The 23,880-nt window shown below is 44.0% G+C and overlaps 1 protein-coding gene across 3 annotated transcripts in view; it reads left to right on the forward strand.

Annotated features, from left to right (window-relative positions):
- LOC137432812 (ras GTPase-activating protein nGAP) overlaps positions 1 to 23,880 on the forward strand; it is a 234,643-nt gene that overhangs the window by 193,654 nt on the left and 17,109 nt on the right. For 2 of the 3 annotated variants that reach the window (XM_068125041.2, XM_068125042.2), the window contains 8 exons: positions 7,485 to 7,583; positions 7,743 to 8,297; positions 8,479 to 8,623; positions 9,101 to 9,245; positions 14,330 to 14,566; positions 17,874 to 18,075; positions 18,224 to 18,408; positions 19,452 to 21,288. In XM_068125041.2, the coding sequence (XP_067981142.2) occupies positions 7,485 to 7,583; positions 7,743 to 8,297; positions 8,479 to 8,623; positions 9,101 to 9,245; positions 14,330 to 14,566; positions 17,874 to 18,075; positions 18,224 to 18,408; positions 19,452 to 21,288 (3,405 nt within the window). The remainder of the gene's footprint in view (positions 1 to 7,484; positions 7,584 to 7,742; positions 8,298 to 8,478; positions 8,624 to 9,100; positions 9,246 to 14,329; positions 14,567 to 17,873; positions 18,076 to 18,223; positions 18,409 to 19,451; positions 21,289 to 23,880) is intronic. The other variant, XM_078783644.1, reaches the window with a different exon arrangement.

A 23,880-nucleotide genomic window follows, 5' to 3' on the forward strand; every position in this document is an offset into this window, starting at 1 on the left:
CTCGATACATGGAGAAGTCCTTACATAACAACTCAAATTATCACTATGTGGCGTTAGAAAGAAGTAGTCATTAGTATTATTACGACGTGGATATGAAAATACTCAAAACTATTACGATGTACATTAAAGAAGTACTCAATACGACGATTTTTACCAAGTCCACATCGAAGTACTCAATGCTATTATTACTATGTATAGATATGGAAGTACATACTCATTACACCGCGAATGTGAAGCAAAAAGCGGGGCTAAGCAATATTGGGTCATGTCTATCTATCCATCCATCTGTTTTATCAGTTTTTAGGATCGTCAGTTTATGATCGAGGAACAACTTATTTAAATGTAATGTTATATTTTGAACACGAATTGAAAAATTAATAGAAAGACAAATCTGCTGCTTCACCGTATATTGACTCTGAATTCGTCCCGATCGCACATGCACAGAGTAGAATGAGATAATATTTTTATATTGTCTGTGCCTGCCTGGCAGTCAAACAAACTTGAAAATCATTCCAAACAGAAAACCTACTGATTTTAAGAACGTCATAATGGACACATACAACAGGCATTATCAGTATCTCCATCAACTAGTCTTTATCGTCACCATCATCAGCATTACCATCACATAATTGGATCACGTTTATCCGACTTTGGGGCCCAAAAGCATCCGATGAACTACCGATACGACGCCATCTTACGACGCCATCGTATTGGCGTCTGCTGGGCGAAGGCGAAGCAAGCCGTCCGCTGATTGGACAGGTGAAGGCGAAAGCAAGCCGTTCACTGAGTGGACAATCCAGAGCATGCATTTGTGCCGGTGTCGGTGATCGTTGTTCATATACGCACTCTTCATTCTCATCTTTCTTCCTAACTCTTACTCGGACAAGCAAATCCCCTAAGCCATCCATAATGGTACACTCTATCCATACACCACATCCTCCCTTCCGTGGATGTTCCACGGGTTTCGGCTAGTCTATATAATAATAGCGTAACGACTCCACTTTGTTATCCCTTTTATGCCCACCCAGTGACCCGATGCCCACGGCACTAATGGATTTACGATCTACGAACCGCACTCTTTGTTTATCACGTACAGCCATACTCGAAAAATCTGAATTAGCCGACGTTGGGGCCCAAAAGCATCCGATTAACTGCCGATACGACGCCATCTTACGACGCCATCGTATTGGCGTCTGCTGGGCGAAGGCGAAGCAAGCCGTCCGCTGATTGGACAGGCGAAGGCGAAAGCAAGCCGTCCACTTAGTGGACAATCCAGAGCATGCATTTGTGCTGGTGTCGGCGATCGTTGTTCATATACGCACTCTTCATTCTCATCTTTCTTCCTAACTCTTACTTGGACAAGCAAATCCCCTATGCCATCCATAATGGTACACTCTATCCATACACCACATCCTCCCTTCCGTGGATGTTCCACGGGTTTCGACTAGTCATTATTATTAAAGGTAAGTTTCATGATCTTAATAACTAAAGAAAATAAACTTTATTTTATGTTCTTAATGCAGGAAAATAATCCTGCTGTTGGCTTAATGGTTAAGGTGGCTGCCTTAAGATCTTAGCGTCCCTGTGGTGCTGTTACACAACACTAGCTGGGTTGCTTCAACCTGTCATCCTTCCAAGGTTGGCAAAATGAGTACCAGCTTACTGGAAATGGGGCACTGCCACAGGCTGCATGCAAAATAAAAATAATAATAATTAGAACGGCACTCGGTAGAGAGCATACCGGCATACCTCTGCCAGGCTGAACAGTTTACGTTTTGTATCCCACTGATAGGTCGGACCTGGATATAGATCGGAACCTTTAGCTAATCGGCTTGTTCTTGTCACTTACGCAACTCGTCTTCCAAGTTTTGTCATAAGTCGTCCACAACTTTTTGAAATATCATGCCCATTCACTCGAAACATTGTTTTTGGCCCTGTCACTCAATGGTGAAGAATCATTTATAAATTAAAAAAATAGTCGTATCTGGATCCACATTCAGATTTTCATCAAAATCGAATCCATTCGTCCTTGTCACACACCCAACCTGTCCACCAAGTTTCGTTCAAATCCGTCTATACATTTTTGAGATATTGTGCTATATATAGTTTTTTGCCCTATCACTCAATGGTGAAAAGTCACTTTAAAAATTCTGGATCTGGATCCGGATCCTGACCAAAATCTAAACATTCTGTCTCCACCAACTGTTACATACCCAACATCTCCACCAACTATCGTCCATATCCGTCCACAACGTTTTGAGATATCCTGTTCGCAAACAGACAAAAAAAACAAAACAAAAACAAACAAGAATGTGTGAGGCAGTATTCTGACAGGTATCACGGAAATCGATATCAATGAAAAAGAAATGATATTTATGAAAAATTATTTTGTCAAATGTGAGACTTAATTCCGAAAGACCTTCCCTTTGGCAGCCGCGTCTCGCGACACCAAATATTCAGCACAATAGAGCACAAAATGGGTTTTATGCAAATTGCGTCACTGTCATCTTCACCTTAACTTACATAGTCAAATAACATTGACAGCCTCACTTTTGTCCTTCAGAATCCTCTGATAAAGTTTGACGAAGATAGCTGAAAGCGTTCAAGAGTTATCGCACACAGTCACACATATATACATATATACATTTATACATACATACATACATACATACATCTATCTATAATTCCACTAATCTCTGTGTGTATGTTTGTTTGTATGTTTGTTTGTTTGTTTGTATGTCTGTGACCGCTGTTTCTCGACAACTACCGGTCCGATATACTTGAAACTTGCCAGGTATATTGCTGGGGACCCGAGGATGTGCCTTTTCAAGGTTTCATATTAATCGGACAATTACTTACCGAGCTATGTCCAAAAAACGATTCAACCAATCAGAGAGCAGCGAGCTATCGCGTGTGCCGAACGTGGCGGACACACTCTGCCTCGGATGGCACATTTGAGAGCGTATTCATTTATTTCACGTTTGCAAACTATGTTGCCGTTAAACTATGTTTTAAAACTAATAAAAACTAATTTGCGATTCATCGTAACTGCGATATACGACCTTCCGGACAGTGAGGACTGCACTTCCGGCATCCAATCACAGAACGCGTTATTGCGTAGGCGTGGCCGATGTGAGAGCGAGCTGATGCTGAGCCCAGCGCATGCGCCATTACGGTACGTAATTCGATTTCTTCCGGAGAAAATAATAATTTCTCGATTTCTTATGCGCATTATTTCTCCCAATTCAGTCAGAGCGAAGGGCGGAAGCGAAGAGCGTTGTTTTTTTTGTTTACGGGCGTACGGGCGGGGTAGAGCGTACGGGTAGCGTTTTTTTTTTTTTTTGGCACATTTGAGAGCGTATTCATTTATTTCACGTTGGCAAACTATGTTGCCGCTATGTTGGCGTTAAACTATGTTTTACAACTAATTAAAACTAATTTGCGATTCTTTCGCTTTCCTGCGCATTTGTGCACGCTATGGCGATTTCTTTACCAAACTCCGCTAGCCGTTAGCTTTGGACCAAACCATTTCATGTAAATAGAGGGGGGGGATTGTCACCGTACTCGCAAGCCGTTAGCTTTGGACCAAACCATTGCATGTAAATAGAGGGGGGGGGGGGATATACTTTTAGATATATATATAGTACGGGCATGCCCTAGTACATACAAACAAGACAGACCAACATGTGACGAAAATCCTCAATTTTTGTCATAACAAACAGACAGGGGTGAAAAACATAGAGTGAAGAATAACCCTAACAACTAACCCTAACAACCCTAACAACTCGGCTAGGCGTTAGGGCTAGGAGTTAGGGCTAGGAGATAGGGCTAGGAGTTAGGGCTAGGAGTTAGGGCTAGGCGTTAGGGCTAGGCGTTGGGGCTCGGAGTTAGGGCTAGGAGATAGGGCTAGGAGTTAGGGCTAGGCGTTGGGGCTAAGAGTTGGAGCTAGGAGTTAGGGTTAGGAGTTAGGGCTAGTAGTTAGGGCTAGGAGTTAGGGCTAGGAGTTAGGGCTAGGAGTTAGGGCTAGGAGTTAGGGCTAGGAGTTGGGGCTAGGAGTTAGGGCTAGGCGTTGGGGCTAGGAGTTGGGGCTAGGAGTTAGGGCTAGGAGTTAGGGCTAGGAGTTAGGGCTAGGAGTTAGGGCTAGGAGTTAGGGCTAGTAGTTAGGGCTCGGAGTTACGGCTATGAGTTAGGGCTAGGAGTTAGGGCTAGGAGTTAGGGCTAGGAGTTAGAGCTAGTAGTTAGGGCTAGGAGTTAGGGCTAGGAGTTACAGCTAGTAGTTAGGGCTAGGAGTTAGGGCTAGGAGTTGGGGCTAGGAGTTAGGGCTAGGAGTTAGGGCTAGGAGTTAGGGCTCGGAGTTAGGGCTAGTAGTTAGGACTAGTAGTTAGGGCTAGGAGTTAGGGCTAGGAGTTAGGGCTAGGAGTTAGGGCTAGGAGTTAGGGCTAGGAGTTAAGGCTAGGAGTTAAGGGAAGGAGTTAGGGTTTGGAGTTAGGGATCTTTGTTCCTTCTCCTTATTCATTCTAATTCTTGCTTGTTCTTTTATTCTCTCTTTCTTCATCTATCTGTCCAAAGAGAAGTTAATTCTTGCAGAGATTTTTCTGGAAGGTTCACTTGGCTGTGCCTCGATGGGTTTGAGGGTTGTGAAGTAGCGCCTGAAACCCGAATCCTATCCAGGTTCCTCCTGATGACTCCATCTTTGCTCTTTGCTTATTCGGGTTCCTTCTGATGACTCCAATGCAGTATTTGGTTTTCCGTTTCATTACTATGTCGACATAGCAGCACTCAACATTATTATGATGAATGTTATAGAAATGCTCAGTCCGATTATTATCAAGTACATATAGAAGTACTCAATACTATTCTTCATGTGTAGACGTAGAGGTCCATACCTAACTACTATTAATATGTATAGCTAGAGAAGTACATACTCATTACTATGTATATATAGAAGTGCTCAAATACTATTCCTACCAAGTAGATATTGAAATACTTGGTATTATTTTTCCAAGGTAGACGTAGAGGTCCATTTTATTTTCATGTGCCATACTCTTTGCAGAGAGTTGGTGCTGATGAAACAGTTTCTTAGCAAGGGTTATCCTGGTTGGTTTGCCATTGCCTTCCCAGCATTGTTTGTCCATGCTCTACCTTTTTAAATACTGAGCGTCAAGCAAGGAAGCAGCACGTACCATTTTAAAAAGGTCTTTGGTATGACTCGGACGGGGTTTAAACCACCGACCTCGTAGACTCAGAGCAGACACTCTTAACCATTTAATTTTTATTTTCATATATATATATATTTTTCGTATACTAAGTCGAGGCTCATGTAAGAGCATTACGCCTGGTTATAAAAGTCCATACATGATAGAAGCTTCATGACGACCGATTTATAGGCACAAATGAAGATCGAACCATGAGGAAGATGCCAGGCAGGACCATTGGCAAGCAATGTTACTTTTGTATCGATAAACTACAAGAGGAATATTTGAGTTCATATTGTACTCATTGTATTAGCTTTTCATTTTCAAAATTATGCATAAAAATAAAGAATTGAGAAGTTTAATGAGCTCTTTAATTTGTGAAGGTAAATTGTCCACTGAATGAATGAATGAATGAATGATCGTTTTGAGGCCATTTTTACCCGCTAAAGCGGAGGTTGGCCTTGCGGGCCCCATGACAATCATGGTTCCCTGTTTGAGGCAATGTTTTTATGGCCAGATGCCCTTCCTGACGCCATTTTTATGGCCGGATGCCCTTCCTGACGCCAACCCTTGGTCGCCTCTTACGATGCGCAGGGATACGGTGTACCTATTCTAAACCGGGGTACACACCGTGATCATTCATCCCAGCAAGCTGGTACTCAATTTGCCGACCTCGGAAGGATGACAGGCTGAGTCAACCCCCCTGGTGTTAATTCAGCGATCGACCGGGATTCGAACCCAGGATCCTGGGATCCCAAGCCGGCACCCTAACCGCTAAGCCAACACCAGGCTCTGCAATACTCTGCCAACCGCCAATGTCCACTGCAATAAGTAAATTGTGTACATATTTTGTCAAAGCTTTTAATGTTTCAAATTGTTTAAATAATTATTGTCATGTGAGGAACAGTTTGCTGAGGTCGTCTTGTTGTTTATTTATTTATTTGCTAATTTGATTTGTGAAAAGAACTTGTTGCCGTGAGCATTGCTCAGTGAAGATTTTCGTTTGCGTTGTATTTTCAATGCCACTTTGTTTGTTTCACTTGTTCATTCACGTGTGCAAGCATTTTGCTGTAGTACACCAGCTGAGTTTCTTGGTGCTCGCTTTTAGACAGGTGGTCTTTTCATGCAGGTAATTTCGCAAAACGAAATAATTTTTAATCATATGTGAAATGCGCTACATACCCATACTTTGGAACAATATCTTGGGCAGAGGGAGTGAACAGACGATTCGATTTCATGAGGATTTGATGGGAATCTCATCGACGATGAGAAATCCCCAGATTTTAATGCCTCCGCCCCTGAAGGTGGTCGGAGTACATCCGTCCGTACGGGCTAAACTTCGTCTTTCTCAGCAACCACATGTCCGATTGAGACGAAACCTTGAGGGTAGGATCAACACCCATGTAGAATGTTTTTTGATAATTGTGACGTCATAGGTCACGTGGTATGGCAGCCACCTTTGATTAAACTCAAATAGTTAAAAAAATTATTCCTCGGAAACCGCTTATTGGAAAAATGTGAAACTTGGCATATTGTTAAGTACTCCCAATGGGGAACAAAAGCATGATAAGGATGACATCAGTGAAGTGGTATACCAGACTTAAATGTTTTAATCGAATGCCTTATTCTAAAAATCTGAAATTGCATGCACATGATCAATGACCCATTTGTGTTGAAATATTAAATTTATCACATCCTAGGTCACATGATTTGGCAGCCATATTGGATTGAAGGAAAATATTAAATAATTATATCTCTGAAACCGCTTACCCAATCGATGCAAAATTTTACAAATGTCATCTAACACCATTGTTGCATATACTTTGAAAATGATGACATTGTAGGTGACGTGGTTTGGCAGCCATCTTGGACAGAAAAACAAACCTTATCCGATCAACATGAAACTTCACAAACGTGATCCCCTATCCATACATATGCAGAGTGTACATTTCGGATGTCATATGTCACATGGTTTGGCAGACATATTAACTTGAAAGCTGATATTAAAAAAAAAAATCCCTTTTCCAAAAACACTTCGATCGATGTCAAACCAGTCCTGTGGTAAAAATGTGATACTTCAAAACAGCTGAAGGTATTTAAACCAAACTTGTTTATTTTTAGGACAGTGAACAAGGGCATATACCCATTGTCATGGGCAGGGACCTACACGGAGGCATATTGGCCACAGTCGCATTGCTCTCGTTGTGAATGAATTGAGTGGCAGTTGTCGTGCCAAATAAATCTTTACAAAAAAAGACGCGATATTTTTCTTTACCTTTTACCTTGTAGGTGAGCACTGCTTCCGGAAGCAAATGCTTCTCATGTCGTTCGGCAGCTGAGCGAGACAAATGGATGGATAACCTGCGCCGGATGGTGCAGCCCAACAAGGTGTGAGTTTGTTTGTTAAGTCGGTTTCATCGTTTCGCGTGTGTACATCTCAGGGTGTCTCAGAACACTGAGTCAGTCCGAGCTTCCTAATACTCGCACACAATCTGTGAAAATAACGGATATTTTGAGTATAGATTGACCACCTTTGTTACCCTGCAGGACAACCTACGGCGCACAGAAAATGACCTCAAATTATGGATCATTGAGGCAAAGGAGCTACCACCAAAGAAGCGATACTTCTGTGAAGTATGCATGGATGACACCCTGTATGCACGCACAGCCAGCAAATTAAAAACTGACAGCCTTTTCTGGGGAGAGCAGTTTCAATTTACCAACCTCCCCATAGTTCACCGCATCACGATACACCTGTACAAGGACTCTGAGAAGAAGAAGAAAAAGGAGAAGAGCAGTTATGTGGGCTTGGTGAGTATTCCCGTGGAGGGACCTGGAGGGCGGAACTTTGTGGAACGATGGTATCCCCTGAGCAGGCCGGAGCCTGGAAAGGGTCGCGCAGCCGCAGCGACGCTGCGCATTAAGTGGCAGCACCGGTCACTGAGCATCCTACCTACGGAGCGTTACAAGGAGCTGGCAGAGTTTCTGAGCGCCAGCGCACTACCCTTGTGTCATCTACTCGAGCCCATCCTGCACGTGAGGACCAAGGAGGAGCTCGCACGCTCCCTCGTGCGCCTGCTGCACGTCGGCGGGCACCTCAAGGTGGCACATGCTGCACCCACTGCACATGAAATAGGCTCCACTGGAGGGAGTTACAACTAAAGCACAACCTTGGGACTTCTGGGGCCCTGAGTTCAGCCCAAAGTTGTCCATCTGTTTTGATCAGTTTGAGGTCTCCTTTCCAGCTGGACTTATTTCCAGGAGCTTGTGGTTTCCTGTGCAGGAGTTTTTGACGGAGTTGGTGATGGCTGAGGTGGATCGCTGTGGAGAAAATGAGTTCCTGATCTTCCGGGAGAACACGCTGGCAGCCAAGGCAGTGGAGGAGTTTGTGAAGATGGTTGGTCAGAAGTACCTGCAGGATTGCCTTGGTAAGCTTGATGTGCCATCACCAATTTGATATGCCAATTTGTAGTGCGTTAGCCAATTTGATATGCCATATATAACATTAGAAGTGGGGACGGAGCAATGTTGGAGTTTCAACTTCATGCAGGCTATTCTCTCATGAGAAACGAGCCAGTCCCGGTGACTGAAATAATTTTGTCCCTTTGACATGTAGGTCTTGTCATTCACGCTTTGGTGCAAACCTGCTAGGATGTCAGGCATTGGTTCGATTGGGGGCTAATCCCTCTGATGGTGCTGCAGAATGCTATGTGGTTTCACCTACAGAACTCATCACCCGACATCGTGCCACAGAGGATTCCTCTCTTCTTGTGGTCCACTAGATAGACGTTGGCGTGACACAAGTATTGAGCCATTAGTTTGAATGTTCAGATGTATGGTGTGGGCCTTGGTAGACACTGGCATCAATTGACATCCAACTTTATCTGTGATTTGGAATGTGGCAGGTGACTTTGCACGTGCCTTGTACGAGTCGGATGAAAACTGTGAAGTTGATGGGATTCGGTGTTCTCCGGGGGAGCTTCAGGACAGACGAAACAACCTTCGCATGTGCTGCGAGCTTGCCTTCACGAAAATACTTGCCTCTCGCTGGTAATCCAGACACTGTGCTGGCTCACTCGGTGGTAATGGCTACTGGTAGAGCCAATCAACTTTAAATAAACTTAGAATTAACTGACTTGATTTGTTCTTTTAGGTGTAGGGGATATGGCTTGCACTGCCTTTTCAAAGGTAACATTTAGAAGCCCATCTCATGTTTCCCCAATAGCATTGGAGGACAGCCACAGTGTGTAGACCTATACCACATTGTATGCATGTATGTATGTATGTATGTATGTATGTATGTATGTATGTATGTATGTATGTGTGTATGCGAACGCATGTTGAATAGGATTCAGTCATGGATTTGGTCTGCTCATTGCATTACCAACTGGTTGTTGTGATGTTGTGTGATGTGATGGTGTTGTGATGCTGTTGATGCAGATTTCCTGTAGGTTAGGACAGCGATTTGAAATTTAAGCAGGATTCAGATGCACATTGGTGTACTGCAATCGAAAGGTTGCCACATGTAGGTCTGATGGTGTGCAGCAGGTAGATTACCCCTCTGCTTAAAAAAACATTAATGATGTCTTTTTGTTAATCAACAATCTGACAGTAACATGGTAATTGTCTAGTTTGAGGTCAGTTTTGAAACTACCCTGACTTCCAGAAGTCTAAGCTGGATATAAATTGGGAGCAGAATAAGGCTGACTCAATGCCGTTATTGTGTCATTTTGAAAGATGCTCAAAGTCACCTGTCCACATGTCAATGGCAACTTTAGCCTGGTGCATCTGGCACATTGTTGCTGGTGGCATCTCCAATGATAGATTGGCAGCAGGTTGCTAGTTCTTCAACCAATATTAAGCTCGTATTTTAATCAGCTAATGATACTCCTACACCTTAGTACTCCTACACCTCACCTACCCTTACCTTTCCCTTAGACTTACAACCTCCCTTCCTTCCTTTTTCTCATAATGTTCCCAACTCCCACTCCCTCTCCCTCCCCTATCTGCAAGTATAATATGCACACGGTCTCAAGGTTAACAGTTTTCATCTGAAAATCCCATGTCTTCCTGTTAGTTGTAATTATTCCTTGCATGTTCCTTATCTGTCTGTTGTAGTCAGGTTCACTATGTTTTTTCGTTCAAAATTTTTGGAGATTAGCAAAACGATACATTTTTGGAATATTCAGAGCATGAGGAATCCAAAAATTAATGTTCGCATTTGCGTAGACGCCTTTGCGAAAATGACAATCAGGACAGTGATGAAGATCTGTAAAAGCATATTCCTGAACGGTATAGACCGAGTAGATCCTGTGCATAGGACTTATAGTTCAATCTGATACTAACAAGGATGCTTTCTTGCTTTATAAACCCATACCTATAACTTCAAAGGACTTGCAATATCATGTATTATGTACCGTAAAATGGGGTGAATAGGGACAGCAAGGTGAATAGGGACACAAACTGAAAAAAAGTTCGGAAACTTTTTTTGCTGAAAATTGATAACCATACTGATTTGTTGATATTTGGGTTGAAAGTGTTCTCTTGTTTTTTTTAAAAGCAACTTATAGTCCCTATTAACCCCATATATGGGTTAAATAGGAATAAATAGGATTTTTATGGTTGTCCCTATTCACCACATTTTACGGATGAATAGGGACAGTCACTAATACAAAAAAATAATAATCAAGAAATAGGGACAGTTCAGAGAAACTTTTTATCCCATTTTTTTTTCATTGGCACCATGGTTTATATTATGGGTGCATATTATGTGTATGTCTGCGACATAAGGGTGAAAGGTGCGAGGAGAGCTCGGCGGGTGAAGTACCAACCGAGAATGAAGGTGTGCAGGTTGAAAGAGGTGACAGTGAGGGAGGCATTAAAAGAGAGGCTGAGTAGGGTAGAGGATGATGTGGTTGAGCTTGAAAGTGGTTGGATGTCAATGAAAGATAGTCTGTTGGGAGCCGTTGGTGAGGTATGTGGATGGACAAAAGGACCACCGAGGCACTCGGGAACATGGTGGTGGGATGATGAAGTTGGAAAGAAGATTGACGAGAAGAGGAAGAAGTTCAAGGAGTGGCAGAAGGCGAAGGGTATGGGGGCAGAAAAGGCAGAGCATGAAAGTTATAAGGCAGCCAAGAAGGCTGCAAAGAAAGAGGTAGCAAAGGCACAGGAGGCATGTAGGAAAATGTTCGGAGAACGCTTGGATTTGGAAGAGGGTCAGAGAGCGGTTTTCAGGATTGCAAAACAGATAGCGAAAGAGAGGTGTGATGTGATGGGTGTGAGTTGCTTGAAAGAGAAGTGGGACAAATCGTTGTGGACCCAGATGGAATTAAAGGAAGATGGAAGAGATATATGGAAATGCTGTTGAATGCAGAGAATGAATGGGATGGCAACATAGAGAGTAACCCAGTTTTAGGACCGGCAGAGAAGATAACCGATAAGGAAGTTGAGGAAGCGATAAAAGCAATGAAGAGTAGAAAAGCGGGAGGGCCGACGGGAGTTGTGGGAGATATGTTGAAGGCAGCCGGAAATTGTGGTGTGAAGAGAATGACAGAGATCTGCAATCTGGTGGTGAAAGAAGGCCGCATTCCAGTGGATTGGGAACTGAGTACCCTCGCCCCTCTATACAAGGGGAAAGGTGACCCTCTGGACTGTGGCTCGTATCGAGCGATAAAGTTATTGGAGCATGGAATGAAAGTATTGGAAAGGGTGTTGGAGAGGAGGATAAGGAAGAAAGTGAAGATTGACGAAATGCAGTTTGGATTTATGCCAGGAAGAGGAACGACATACGTGCTTTTTATTGTGAGGCAGTTGCAGGAGAAGCATATGGAGAAGAGGAAGAAGTTGTTTCTTGGGTTTGTTGATCTGGAGAAAGCATTCGAGAGGGTTCCACGTGAAGTAGTGACATGGGCAGTTAGGAGTGGAGGAATGGTTGATCAGAGTAGTAATGGCAATGTACAAAAGAGCGCGCACAGCTGTAAGGACGAAGGACGGGAACAGTGGTGAGTTTGAGGTGAAGGTGGGAGTGCATCAGGGGTCGGTACTAAGTCCACTACTATTTGTAGCTGTGATGGAGGTGCTGGCTCAGAACGTAAAGGAGGGATTACCGTGGGAGTTGTTGTATGCAGATGATCTGGTGTTGATTGAAGAAAGTATGGATGGACTGAAGGAGAAGATGAACAAGTGGAAGGAATGTATGGAGACAAAAGGTCTGAAGGTGAATATCGGAAAAACGAAGGTGATGGCAAGTGGTACAGCATGTGGTGAGGTGGAAAGAACTGGGAAGTGGCCGTGTCCTGTGTGCAGGAAGGGTGTCGGAGTGAACTCCATTCAATGTACAATGTGCACTGAGTGGGTTCATCAATGTAGTGGTTTGAGAGGGTCATTAACCAGTGTGGCAGCTACATTGAAGTGTAAGGTGTGCACAGAGGGAGCTGCAGATGAAGGAAATGTTGAGTTGTATCTTGGAGATGGCGTGAAGCTGGAAGGTGTGAAAACATTTTGTTACCTAGGAGACATGCTGAATGGAGAAGGTGGATCAGACTCGGCAACGGTTGCTCGAGTGAGATGTGCATGGAAGAAGTTTCAGGAACTGAGTGGCGTGCTGACGAGGAGGGGAGTGTCGTTGAAGCTGAAGGGAAAGGTGTATGCTGCATGTGTGAGAAGTGTTATGATTTATGGGAGTGAGACATGGGTAATGAACGTAGAGCAGCAACGAAGGCTGGAAAGGGTGGAAATGCGAATGGTTCGGTGGATGTGCGGAGTATCGTTGAGAGAGAGGAAGACAAATGATGAATTGCGAAAGATGATGGGAATAGAGCCTGTGATGGATGCTGTGAAGAGAAACAGGTTGAGATGGTTTGGTCATGTGTTGAGGAAGGATGAAAGTGACTGGTTGAGAAGAGTGATGGAAATGAATGTAGAAGGAAGTGGAGGACAGGGAAGACCGAGAAAGACTTGGCTAAAGATGGTCGAAGAAGAAATGCGGGAAAGGGGGTTAACAAGGGGAGATGCAGAAAATAGGGCAAAATGGAGAACATTGTCTTGGGGACCGCAAGGCTAACCCCCGCTCTTGCAGGGAAAATGGCCTTAAAATGCCTGTTGTTGTTGTTTGTATATTATGTGTATCCATCTGAGCTAGCAATAAGTTGGAAACTCAGGATTGTTTCTTGATTATTATTTTTTTGTATTAGTGACTGTCCCTATTCACCCGTAAAGCGGGATGAATAGGGACAGCCATTAAAATCCTATTTATTCCTATTTAACCCATATATGGGGTTAATAGGGACTATAAGTTGCTTTTAAAAAAAACAAGAGAACACGTTCAACCCAAATATCAACAAATCAGTATGGTTATCAATTTTCAGCGAAAAAGTTTCCGAACTTTTTTCAGTTTGTGTCCTTATTCACCTTTCTGTCCCTATTTACCCCATTTTACGGTAATACTGTTATATTACAAATATAAAGACAATGGTTTTCAATTATGTTTGTTTGTGGCTGTTCTATAATCCTGAGCACTATTTTGAGGCCTTTATTTGATTCCTTGACCCAGAAAACATAGGATTAGCATATTTAATTAAGTTTCTCGGTTGACTAGAAGCCGAGATGGCGCAAAATATGTATTTTATGGCGGCCATTTTGAAAATCAAAAATCTGTGTCTGTGCAAATGCCAACATTGATTTTCGGATTCTCCATGCTCTGATGATTCCAAAAATGTACAGGTTTGCTAATCTCCCAAAATTTTGAACGAAATTATATTTGTTAACATCGTGAAGCTGACTATTGTTTATCTTCTTTACATTGCCTTATCTGTATTTAAAAGACATGTTTTCATTTGTTTTGGGGTAATATTAAAACTCGGCATTGATTGGTTGTCCAGCAAGGCAAAATAGGTTATACCTGTAATGTAATGGGTACTCGTATTGTAGTACTCTCCTGCTAACCCTTTTGTCACGTCCAATGATCATGCCAAAATGGGAACATCCTCCTTGATTATTTTCATGCTCACCTGAATCTGTCCACTTGTCCCTCAGCCTTCATTTTTTTCATGTTTACCATAGAGTGCTCCCCTTAATCTTGCTGCATCTTTGTCTCGGCCTTTACGGTGAAGTATACTTCTACTTTGTCACAGCGTATTCCCTCAAGAGCTGAGAGAGGTTTTTGCATCTTGGAGAGCACAGTGCGAGGCTCGTGGCCGTCCTGAACTCACTGAACGTCTCGTCAGCGCCTCGCTCTTCCTTCGGTTTCTCTGCCCAGCGATCATGTCACCCAGCCTGTTTGGCCTGACCAGAGCCTACCCAGACGAACGCACTGCCCGAACACTAACCCTCATTGCCAAAGTCATCCAGAACCTTGCCAACTTCACAAAGTACGTTTACTTGTGTTCCAAACAACCTTTTGTTGCCTCACCCTCCTTTCCAGAAATCAGGCGGGGGATTTTAACACGCACGTGAGAGTAGCGAAGCTGGGTGAAGAGGAATGTGTTGGTAAATTTGGTTGGAGAACGAGGAATAGAGAGTGTCGAGAGCTCAGTGGAGCTGGTGGAGAGGAATCGGATGGCCATAGCTGGTTCCTTCTTTCAAAAGCGGGAAAGCCAAAAGATTACTAATAGGAATGGACGGCATAGAACAAAATTAGATTTGGTGGTGGTAAGGAAGCGACTGTTGTGGAGTGTTGAGGATTGCAAGGAAGTGGCGGGAGAGCATGTTACCACCCAGCACAAGCCTGTGGTGTTTGTGGTAAGGATGACCTTACTACAAACACCACAAAGGATGGAGGTTACGAGCAGAGGTGGGAAGATTATTTGGTGGGAGAAGTGTAGGGGCAACGTCGTCGTCGATTACAAGGAGAGGATGAGGGCCAGGTATTAGCAACTTAGCAAAGAAGAAGGTTTGGAGGAGGAGTAGAATAAATACTGAGAATTTAGGGAAATTGCTGACATTTTGTGTGGAAGGACATCAGAAAAGGGTGCATTGTCGAGGGATAGAAACCAGGTATGGTGGACGGAGGAAGTAGCAAAGGCAGTTGGTGAAAAGGAGGAGGTTTGTAAGAGGATAGAGAAGATCAAGGAGGCAACCAGATGCAGGGATGCTGCACCTGTATGGGCAAAATAAGAAAGCAGCCAGTTGAGCTGTGGATAAGGCAAGGAATTATATGGAAGAGGAAGTGTACAACTTGGAAGAGGATGGTGGGAAGAGGATGATATATAAGGTGGCTCATGACAGGGATGAGGACAGAAAGGCCATGAAAGAGGGTGGGGGCAGTGGTTAAGGATGGTGGCGAGAGGCAAGTGACAGAGAGAGGGGCAATATTGATTTGTGGGAAGGATATTTCAAAGAGCTGTTGAACCAGGAAGGAAGCAACGGCAAGCTGGAGCTACCGTGTTATGTAGAGGGGGAAGTGGAGTTGGTGGGGATCATGGAGGAGGAGTTGCGGACAGAATTGAAGAGGATGAAGAAGGAAAGTGTGCCAGCATTGATGAGGTGTGTACAGATATGATAATTACAATGGCAGACGTCAGAGACAGTTGGTTGAAGAGGCTGTCAAATGTATGTATGGGAGAGGGTTCAATTCCATAGGATTGCAGAACATGGTTAATTGTGATGATATGGAAGGGAAAAGGCGATGTTCAAGATCCGGGTAAGCACTGGTGCTGGAGAGGGTTCTGGACAGGAGGATAAGGAAGAGTGTGGAGATGGAGATCGGAAAAGAGTAGCAGGGGTTTAGAAAGTGTAGTGGGATGACAGATAGGATGTTCGCACTGAGACAGCTGATGGAGAAGAGGTTGGAAGTGCAAGGTGAAATGACATTGGGATTTGTGGACCTGGAGAAGACCTACGACACTGTCCCGAGAGAGATGGTGAAGGCGACACTGAGATGGATGGAAGTGCCAGAAGCAGATGTAAGGTTGGTGAAAGGGATGTACAAGGGAACGGAGGGAAGAGTTTGGGTTGGTCCTGGGATGTCTAAGGAGTTCAGTGTGAACATGGGTTTGAGGCAGGGAAGCACTCTGAGCCCACTCATGTTTATCATGGTGATGGAGCTGGTAAGCAGGAAGGTAAACATGAAAGATATTCTGGGGAGGATGTTGTATGCAGATGATCTGGCTGTTGAGGTGTAGATTAGGTGGGAGATTCAGGAAGTACTGTGGGAGTGGAAGGAGGCATTTGGGAAGCATGGGGTGAAGATGAGTATGGAGAAGAAGGAGTTTGATGGACAGCTCCTGGGACTTCATGGTGGAGTTTCTGCTCTCACATGCAGTGTCAACTTTGGGACCTTATATACAAATGTATGTTTCTTTCTAAATCATGTGCATTCAATTGAATTGGCCACAGGTGGACTCCAATCAAGTTGAAGACATCTCAAGGAAGATCAAAGGAAATTGTATGCACCTAAGCTCAATTTGGAGTCTCATAGCAAAGGAGATGAATACACTATTGACTCAAGACATTTCAGCTTTTCATTTTTAAAGTATTTTGTAAAAAAAATTCTAAATAAAATATTCCACTTTGACATTATGGGATATTATGTGTAGATCAGTGACAAAAAAAAATCACAATCCAATCCATTTTAAATTCTGGCTGCAACACAAGAAAATGTGAAAAAGTCAAGGGGTGTGAACACTTTTAAGGCACTGTATATATTTGGTTTGTGGCAACTAACTCATTGTATAGAATTAATTGCCACATTTTTTTGACATTGTGAAGTTAATTGCCAGATAGTTTTTAAATTATTGCATTGATTCCTGAGGGTGGCATTAATAACTTTGGCATAAACGTCTTGTCCGACTTCCTTATTATTGACGCATTGGTGCTCTTAACAATAAGTAATTGTCTTCTTTCTTTAACACTGAAAACGATTTTTCTTGCTGGCAATACACGTTGCTCTGTTTCACGATCTTCAGGTTCTTTGCGCATCATGAAGAAAGTTATCACGAGTTACTTTGATTTTGTCTTTTGTTCTTTCGTGCGCATTCGTGGTTTGTAGAGAGCTAGGCATGCAAGGCTGAGTGACAAGTAGTTGAGGATATAACCATGTGCAGGTAGTTCAATAACCACCGGCCTCTGGTAACCTGGATAGTTGATATGATTAATCTGAGTCCTCCGACATGCAAAAAATATGTATCCAAAACATTGTTTAAATGTTTCACTATTTTTGTTTTAAACAAACATGGATCGACATGGTTTTTTTTTTCAAGCACGTAGCTGTTGCCAAAGTGTTTCCATAGTGGCCATAATTTAATTTATTTTTCACTTTTGGTGTTAAATTTTTTTACGAATAGAGCTGACAGGAAATCACAACAAATGCTCAGACTCGCCGTGGTAAAACGACGGGTCTATTTAATTGTTTGAAGCAAGTAGTGAAATCAATTGAGAAGCGAAAATTGCATTTCCCAAACCCTAATGGCTGTGCATCACAGGGAGCCATCTTTGTTTCTTTAGGAGTGCTACTTTGTCAGAAAACATGTGTAAATTAACAACAGCAATATGTGTGGACCTGCAAGTTTACCTCTCACTCTGGTTTTCAGCAAATCGCTCTGCGTGGGATTTTTTTTTTTTTTAAGATGCCACCACAACTTTTGCTGCCGGTAGTTTGTGTACAGTAAATAATGGACATAAACGTTGTATACAATTAACTTATTTTCATTTCCTAAGTACCCATTTTTCCCTCCACAGTTTTGGGAACAAGGAAGATTACATGGTGTTCCTAAGCGGTTTTGTGGAGGTGCAGAGCACACGAATGCATCGCTTCCTTGCGGAAGTGTCCGGAGCTAGCAACACACCCGCTGGCCCAGCGACACCCGAAGGCTTTGTGGACCTTGGCCGTGAGCTGTCGTGTCTACACTCTCTGCTGGCTGAGACCCTTCTTCCAGACCAGGTTCCCACTTTATTTTGCATCCAATGTGGCATCGACATGAGGGTGCTGCTGCATTCTTTTATTTTTTAAACAGTGTGATCGAGTCCAGATGGGAGAAAATGGTGCCTGGAGCTGCATCCTTGTGAACGTGTATTTCCTTTCTATGCAGCAGGACAATATGGTACTGAGTAATATGGAGGAACTGGAACCTTTGCCACGCATCCTATCGGAGCTAAATGAAACCCTGCAGACCCCTACACCGGGAGAGCAACCACAGAAAAGGCGCTCTTTGCGGTGCGGGCTTCGGGCGAACGGTCTGCAGAGATCGCTTGAAGAAAAACTCAACTTGCCCCGGTACAGTTTCCTTTGCAGTTTTGCTCCAATGGCAACAACTGCAGTTGTTGTGATGTTTACCTTCAATTGGCACTACAGGTCACAAGTAGACGAGCTTACTTGAAGCGTGGAGAGAAAGTAGAAGAAGATAATCGCTGCCGAGCTGCTGAACTTGGAGGACCATGTACTAGGGAATGTGTCCATATCAGTGAGATCCTTAAGGTTTAGTAGATGTCGGTTGCTGTACTGGGATTGTGGGTTTTGCAGACACCATTATGTTTCGTCGGAATCCCAGTGATCGACCTTTTCCAGTTCCCTTTGAACTCTTTGGATATTTGCTGAAAGATTCTCATCTTTTCTCATCCCGGACAGGTCATATAAAGCGATATATTTGATTGAAGTCTCATAGTGACAGTTATGGCAGTATGCCCTCAGTTGCGTCAGCCTTTATAGGAATATGACATTTGAAGATGCCATCTAAGGCATGACAATACATGTGTTGCTCAAAGGTGAGACCATGGTTTACCACTACTAGAGATCTGGGCATATAGGATTGAGTGACAAGTAGTTGAGAATAGCCATCTGCAGGTTGTTGAATAACCAACTGCCGCTGGTGACCTGAATAGCTGATATAATTAATTCGAGTCCTCCAACATGCAAAAAGCATAGATTCAAATCCTGTCAGATTCCATTGTGTCTGATATAATGGATTAAATCAACAGATTGTTGATTTCTGGATTCTAACCGTCATGGGAAGCGAGGAGAAGCTAGCGTTTTGGGCATTAACCCTTCGTTGGAGCAAAAGAGCGACACTAACCTTCACCAGCAAGTCTAGTTCTTCCTTCTGTCTGATACTTTTTGTGCCCTTTTCCTTTTTGTGTTGTTCGTACAAGTTTATCAATGCGCCTTAGCCATTTTACAAAAAAAAGCATGTGTAGGATATTCTATTTTTCTTGAACCCCTGAGATTTTATGGGTTGATTCTTTCATATCTTTAACTGTTATTTATTTGCATATAGAATTATTTCTTTTGTTTTATTTTAACTTTTTTGCTGTTCTGTACAGTGCTGAGTCAGTGACTCGCTTACCAACACCAACTCATTCGAATGAAGAAATGTTCTTCCTGAAGAAGGGAAGCCCTGGGGCACCGATGCACAGTTTGAGCCACACCGAGTCGGAAATGGTGACTGCACCGGAAGAGGAAAAGGCTTGGGGAACCCGCTCCAGTGGCTCAATGCTGGATCTGCCAGGAATGCAGAGAAGGAGTAGCCACACCAATTTACTTGAGGTCCATTCAGGGAGCCAGTTCTCACTCGGCGCACAATCTAATGCAAAACGAGCACGTATTAGCCAGGCCAGTAGCCCAATCGGCCGGCAGGAGCTCTCCACTGGCCTTGCAGTGTCGAGCAGCAACCACGGCAGCCCTCGTCCACCGCATCCTGGATTCCCTTCCCCAGTTCCTTCGCACAGCCCCCGATTAGCGAGGGGCATTGAATCGATTGACCAATCGGATGATCTTCTTTGCCCGGAGCCACACAGTAAAGTACAAAGCCAGAGATCATTACTCCTCAGTGGAAGTCGGTCATTGGATGGGCCGCCTGGTCGTTTACAACCACTTTCTTTTCACAATCCGATGTATCAGTTTGGTGCTTGTGACAGCCCACCTCGCCATAAGCGGACCTCAAGCTCAGAGTACCTAAGCAGTCTAAGTTCGCGCAGTCCAAGCGGTGAATACGGTTGTAAGCTGAGTGTACACAGCGGTAGTGGAGAGGACCATGGCAAAGGCCGAAGTCCTGGTCGCTCACCCTATGGAACACGACATTCACCAGGTTGGATAGATCCAGAGGAACTAATGGGCAGCAGGTCAGCTGGCTTTGGCCAGTTGCCAACAGAATATGCATCACCTCCCCAATCAGTTCCTCTGGGCCTCCCTCCAGATTATGCCATGGCTCGACAAAACAGTTTTGGATTACAGCCAGAATTTCCTGCTTTTAGGCAAAGCAATCTTGGCCTGCAAAGTGAGTTTTCTTCATCGAGGCAAAACAGCATTGGCCCACCCTTAGATTTTTCTGTTCAGAGGCAGAACAGCCAGACAACCTTGTCAGACGTGCCACCGTTATGGCAGTCAGGTCAACCTGCAGACTTTGCAGTGACCAGACAAAACAACTTGGGTTTGCAGCACGAGTTTGAGTTACCCAGACAGAGCAGCCTCAGTTTACAAGCCGATTACCAAGCAGTAAGACAGGACAGTGTAGGCCATCATTCGGACTTTTCCGTTACTAGGCAGAGCAGCCTGGCATTGCCAGCCGACCCTCGCCTTCCGAGGCAAAGCAGCATTAGCCAGTCGTGGACAGAGCAAAGCGGACGACTGATGCCACGGCAGAATAGCACTGGACAGCTGTACCCTGAGCAAGGAGCTCGATTTCCTCCACGGCAAAACAGCACTGGGCAGCTCCTCACAGAACCTGGCCTTAACATTCTATCCAGGCAGAGCAGTTCAACCCAACTATACCCTGAGAAAGGAGAGAGGTTGGGCTCAAGGCAGGGAAGCTCTGGGAAGTTGTATGCAGAGACGGGGGGCCTCGGGCAGCTGTGGATGGATCCAGTAGAAAGCATCTCGCCAAGGCAGAGCAGTTACAATCTCACCACCGAGCTGACGTCTCCATGTCATGCAGCTGCGGGTGATATGCCCGCTGTACAGCAAGCTATGTGGTGGGAGGCAGTGGGGAATGGAGCAAGACATAGGCCAATGGGTCTACCCCTGTCAGGTGCAGGCAGCACCGTCATGGCACCAGGTTCTGATCATTGCATGTCCGGAGTTGTACCTCCCAGGCCCATACCGTTGTCTGGTCAAAGGGATGCTGCAGAGTTGGGCAACCCAGCTGCCCTCTACAAGCAACAGGTGAGTTTCAGAATTTTTCACCTCAGAGAAGTCCTATTCAGTGATATGATTGAAAGAATGGTCACATTATTTCATTATCGTTTTTTGAAATATCTGCTGGCTGTGATGTAATGCCCTTTATATAAGACACACATTTGTAATAGTGTCTCCAACTTTATGGGGAAGGGGGGTCAGGGGTGTTAGTTTGGAAACACTATTGAGCAGCAATTGTGTGCAAAACACCCAGAGCAGATCAGTGCAAATGGTCAATCTTTATTTATTTCTATTTCTATTTCTCTTTCTCTTTCTCTTTCTCTTTCTCTTTCTCTTTCTCTTTCTCTCTCTCCCTCTCTCTTTTTTTTTCAATGAGGTGTACTATACTCTTCACAGAGCGTCCGTGCTGCCAAAGCAGCTTCCCGAGCAAATGTTATACTGGGTTGTTTGTCATTGTAGTTATGACAGGAATTTGGAATTTGGCTATGGTGCCAGTAATAGCTCGCCTACTCTTTGAAAAGGACACTGTCTTTACCGTCCAACAAACTAATGCCGGCAGGAGGAACGCCCAGTTTAGCATCCATCCAAGGGACACAATGATGAATCACCATGCCTGTGAAACACTGCGACGACAGTTTATAGCTGGGTCGGAATTCAAACCCAGACTAGAAAGGTTAGAGGTGAGTGTGCGTACCTCTAGACTATCCTGCCATCCCTTCACGATGCAATACACCAAGTAAATTGTAATGATGATGAAGAGGTATCATGCCTAAAATCGCATGAATATACCCCAAGGTTGAGCACAATTAACTGAGCTACCAATGGTCAATAAGCTTGTCTTGAAGCAGATCAGCCTGCACTTCTCAAAGAAACATTCCATCTTTGCAGTATGAATGTATGAATGGTGTACGTCCGACGTACTCTGCACTTTTCCTCTTGATAGACAAGGTTGTAATCACCGCGTCTTTCCCTTGTGTCTGTTTGTCTTTATCAATCCCATTCTCTCATTGTTTCTCTATTTGCCCATTTCTCATTTTCTCAGCATATGCTTGTCTACCATTTACTGTTTCACAAATATTCCAAATGTAGAAGTGTACAAAAACTTTCATTGCATTTGTACGGGTGTTTATGCCAGTCTCTAAAACTTTACAAAAGTAAAAACAAACTGGTTTACCTTTCCGTCTTATTCCACTGGGACACCTGAGCAACTTGTCCTCGTTTAGTCTTGATCACAACTATACCTATTCGACTTCTTCAAACTCATTTACTCTGACACCAGAAGGCATTCGTTCCCTCACTCTCATGAGCTCTCCTCCTATTTATCTTCAACCCCTTCCCTCCCTTCCTTCCCTTTCTATGCAGATGTAATATGTACACATGTACGCATGTACAGGATAGCCCGTTTTATTTATCCCAAATACATAAAGAAACAAGAAAGAGCAATCAGAGATTGCAGACCCTTGCCAGGATGTTTTAGTGGTTTTTAAGGCTTTTGTGTTAAAACAAATATGGCGGCCGAACCACGTGACCGATGACATAATCTTTTTTTTTTTGTTGTCCACCAATTTATCCATAGATGACGCTCAAGAAATTTCATCTTGATCGGATGAAGGTTTGTACTTGTCGAATAATGACGTCATAATGGAGGCACCTATGACATCATCATTAACATAAGTTATTCCCCATGTAGAGTTCTTTCCAATAAGCCATGTCTCAATTTTTCTATTTTTTTTTTTTTTTTTTTTTGGATACATAATCTAGGCTCGTGAAAGAGCTAACATTTAGCACACAAACAACTCAAACAGACAAACAAACAAAGTATATAAAAAGGGGAGCGGTAGACAAGATGGGGAGAGAAGGGGACGCACATAAACACAACATTTGAGAGCAGGGACATCGGGAATGTGTGGGAGGGAGAGGGCTTGGGGGGAGGCGGCGTGGGAAGTGTGGGGGTGGGGGGTGGGGGGTGGGGGGGAGTGGGAGAAGTATAAACACAATATATGTGTTTATACTTCTTCTTTATACTTCTTCTGCCATGCCATGCTCCCAGGATATGGCCAGGATATCCCAGGCAGGATATGTATGGCAGGTTTTTATACTTCTTCTTTAGAGGCAAACACAAGGACACCAAGGAATTCCAGGAAAGAAGTTGGTATTTCAAAAAAGTGGATTTGGGGTGAAATTAGCGGGGGTAGAAAAGATCAAGGTTTTGGATGGGGGAAGATAAGAGATGGTGGTGAACAGCCGTTTTGAAGACCTGGAGGGAGGAGTGGGATTGAAGAGAGTGAGGGAGTTTGTTCCAGAGGTGGGAGAAAAGAGGAATGAAGGAGTGAAGGTGAGCAGAGAGTCTTGATTTTGGCAGTTTAACCATAAGAGGGTTGCAGGCAGATCCTGTGCGACCTGTAGGAATATTTGTGGGACAGAGCCCAGAGAGAGCTGGAGGAGAAAGGCCGGAGGGGAGTCGGTAGAAGACAGAAAGACCACCAACCTGCCTGCGGTGAGTAAGTGAAAGGCCCTCGGAGGTAGCTTCATCACGGGAGATTCCAATGATTCTGAAAGCTTTGGTTTCAACAGCGTGAAGACGAGCTAGGTGTGAGGCAGGAGCACCAGCCCAGAGGG

Source organism: Myxine glutinosa, chromosome 8, assembly GCF_964187855.1.
Source record: "Myxine glutinosa chromosome 8, kmMyxGlut1.1, whole genome shotgun sequence".
In the NCBI taxonomy this organism is placed as follows: Eukaryota; Metazoa; Chordata; class Myxini; order Myxiniformes; family Myxinidae; genus Myxine; species Myxine glutinosa.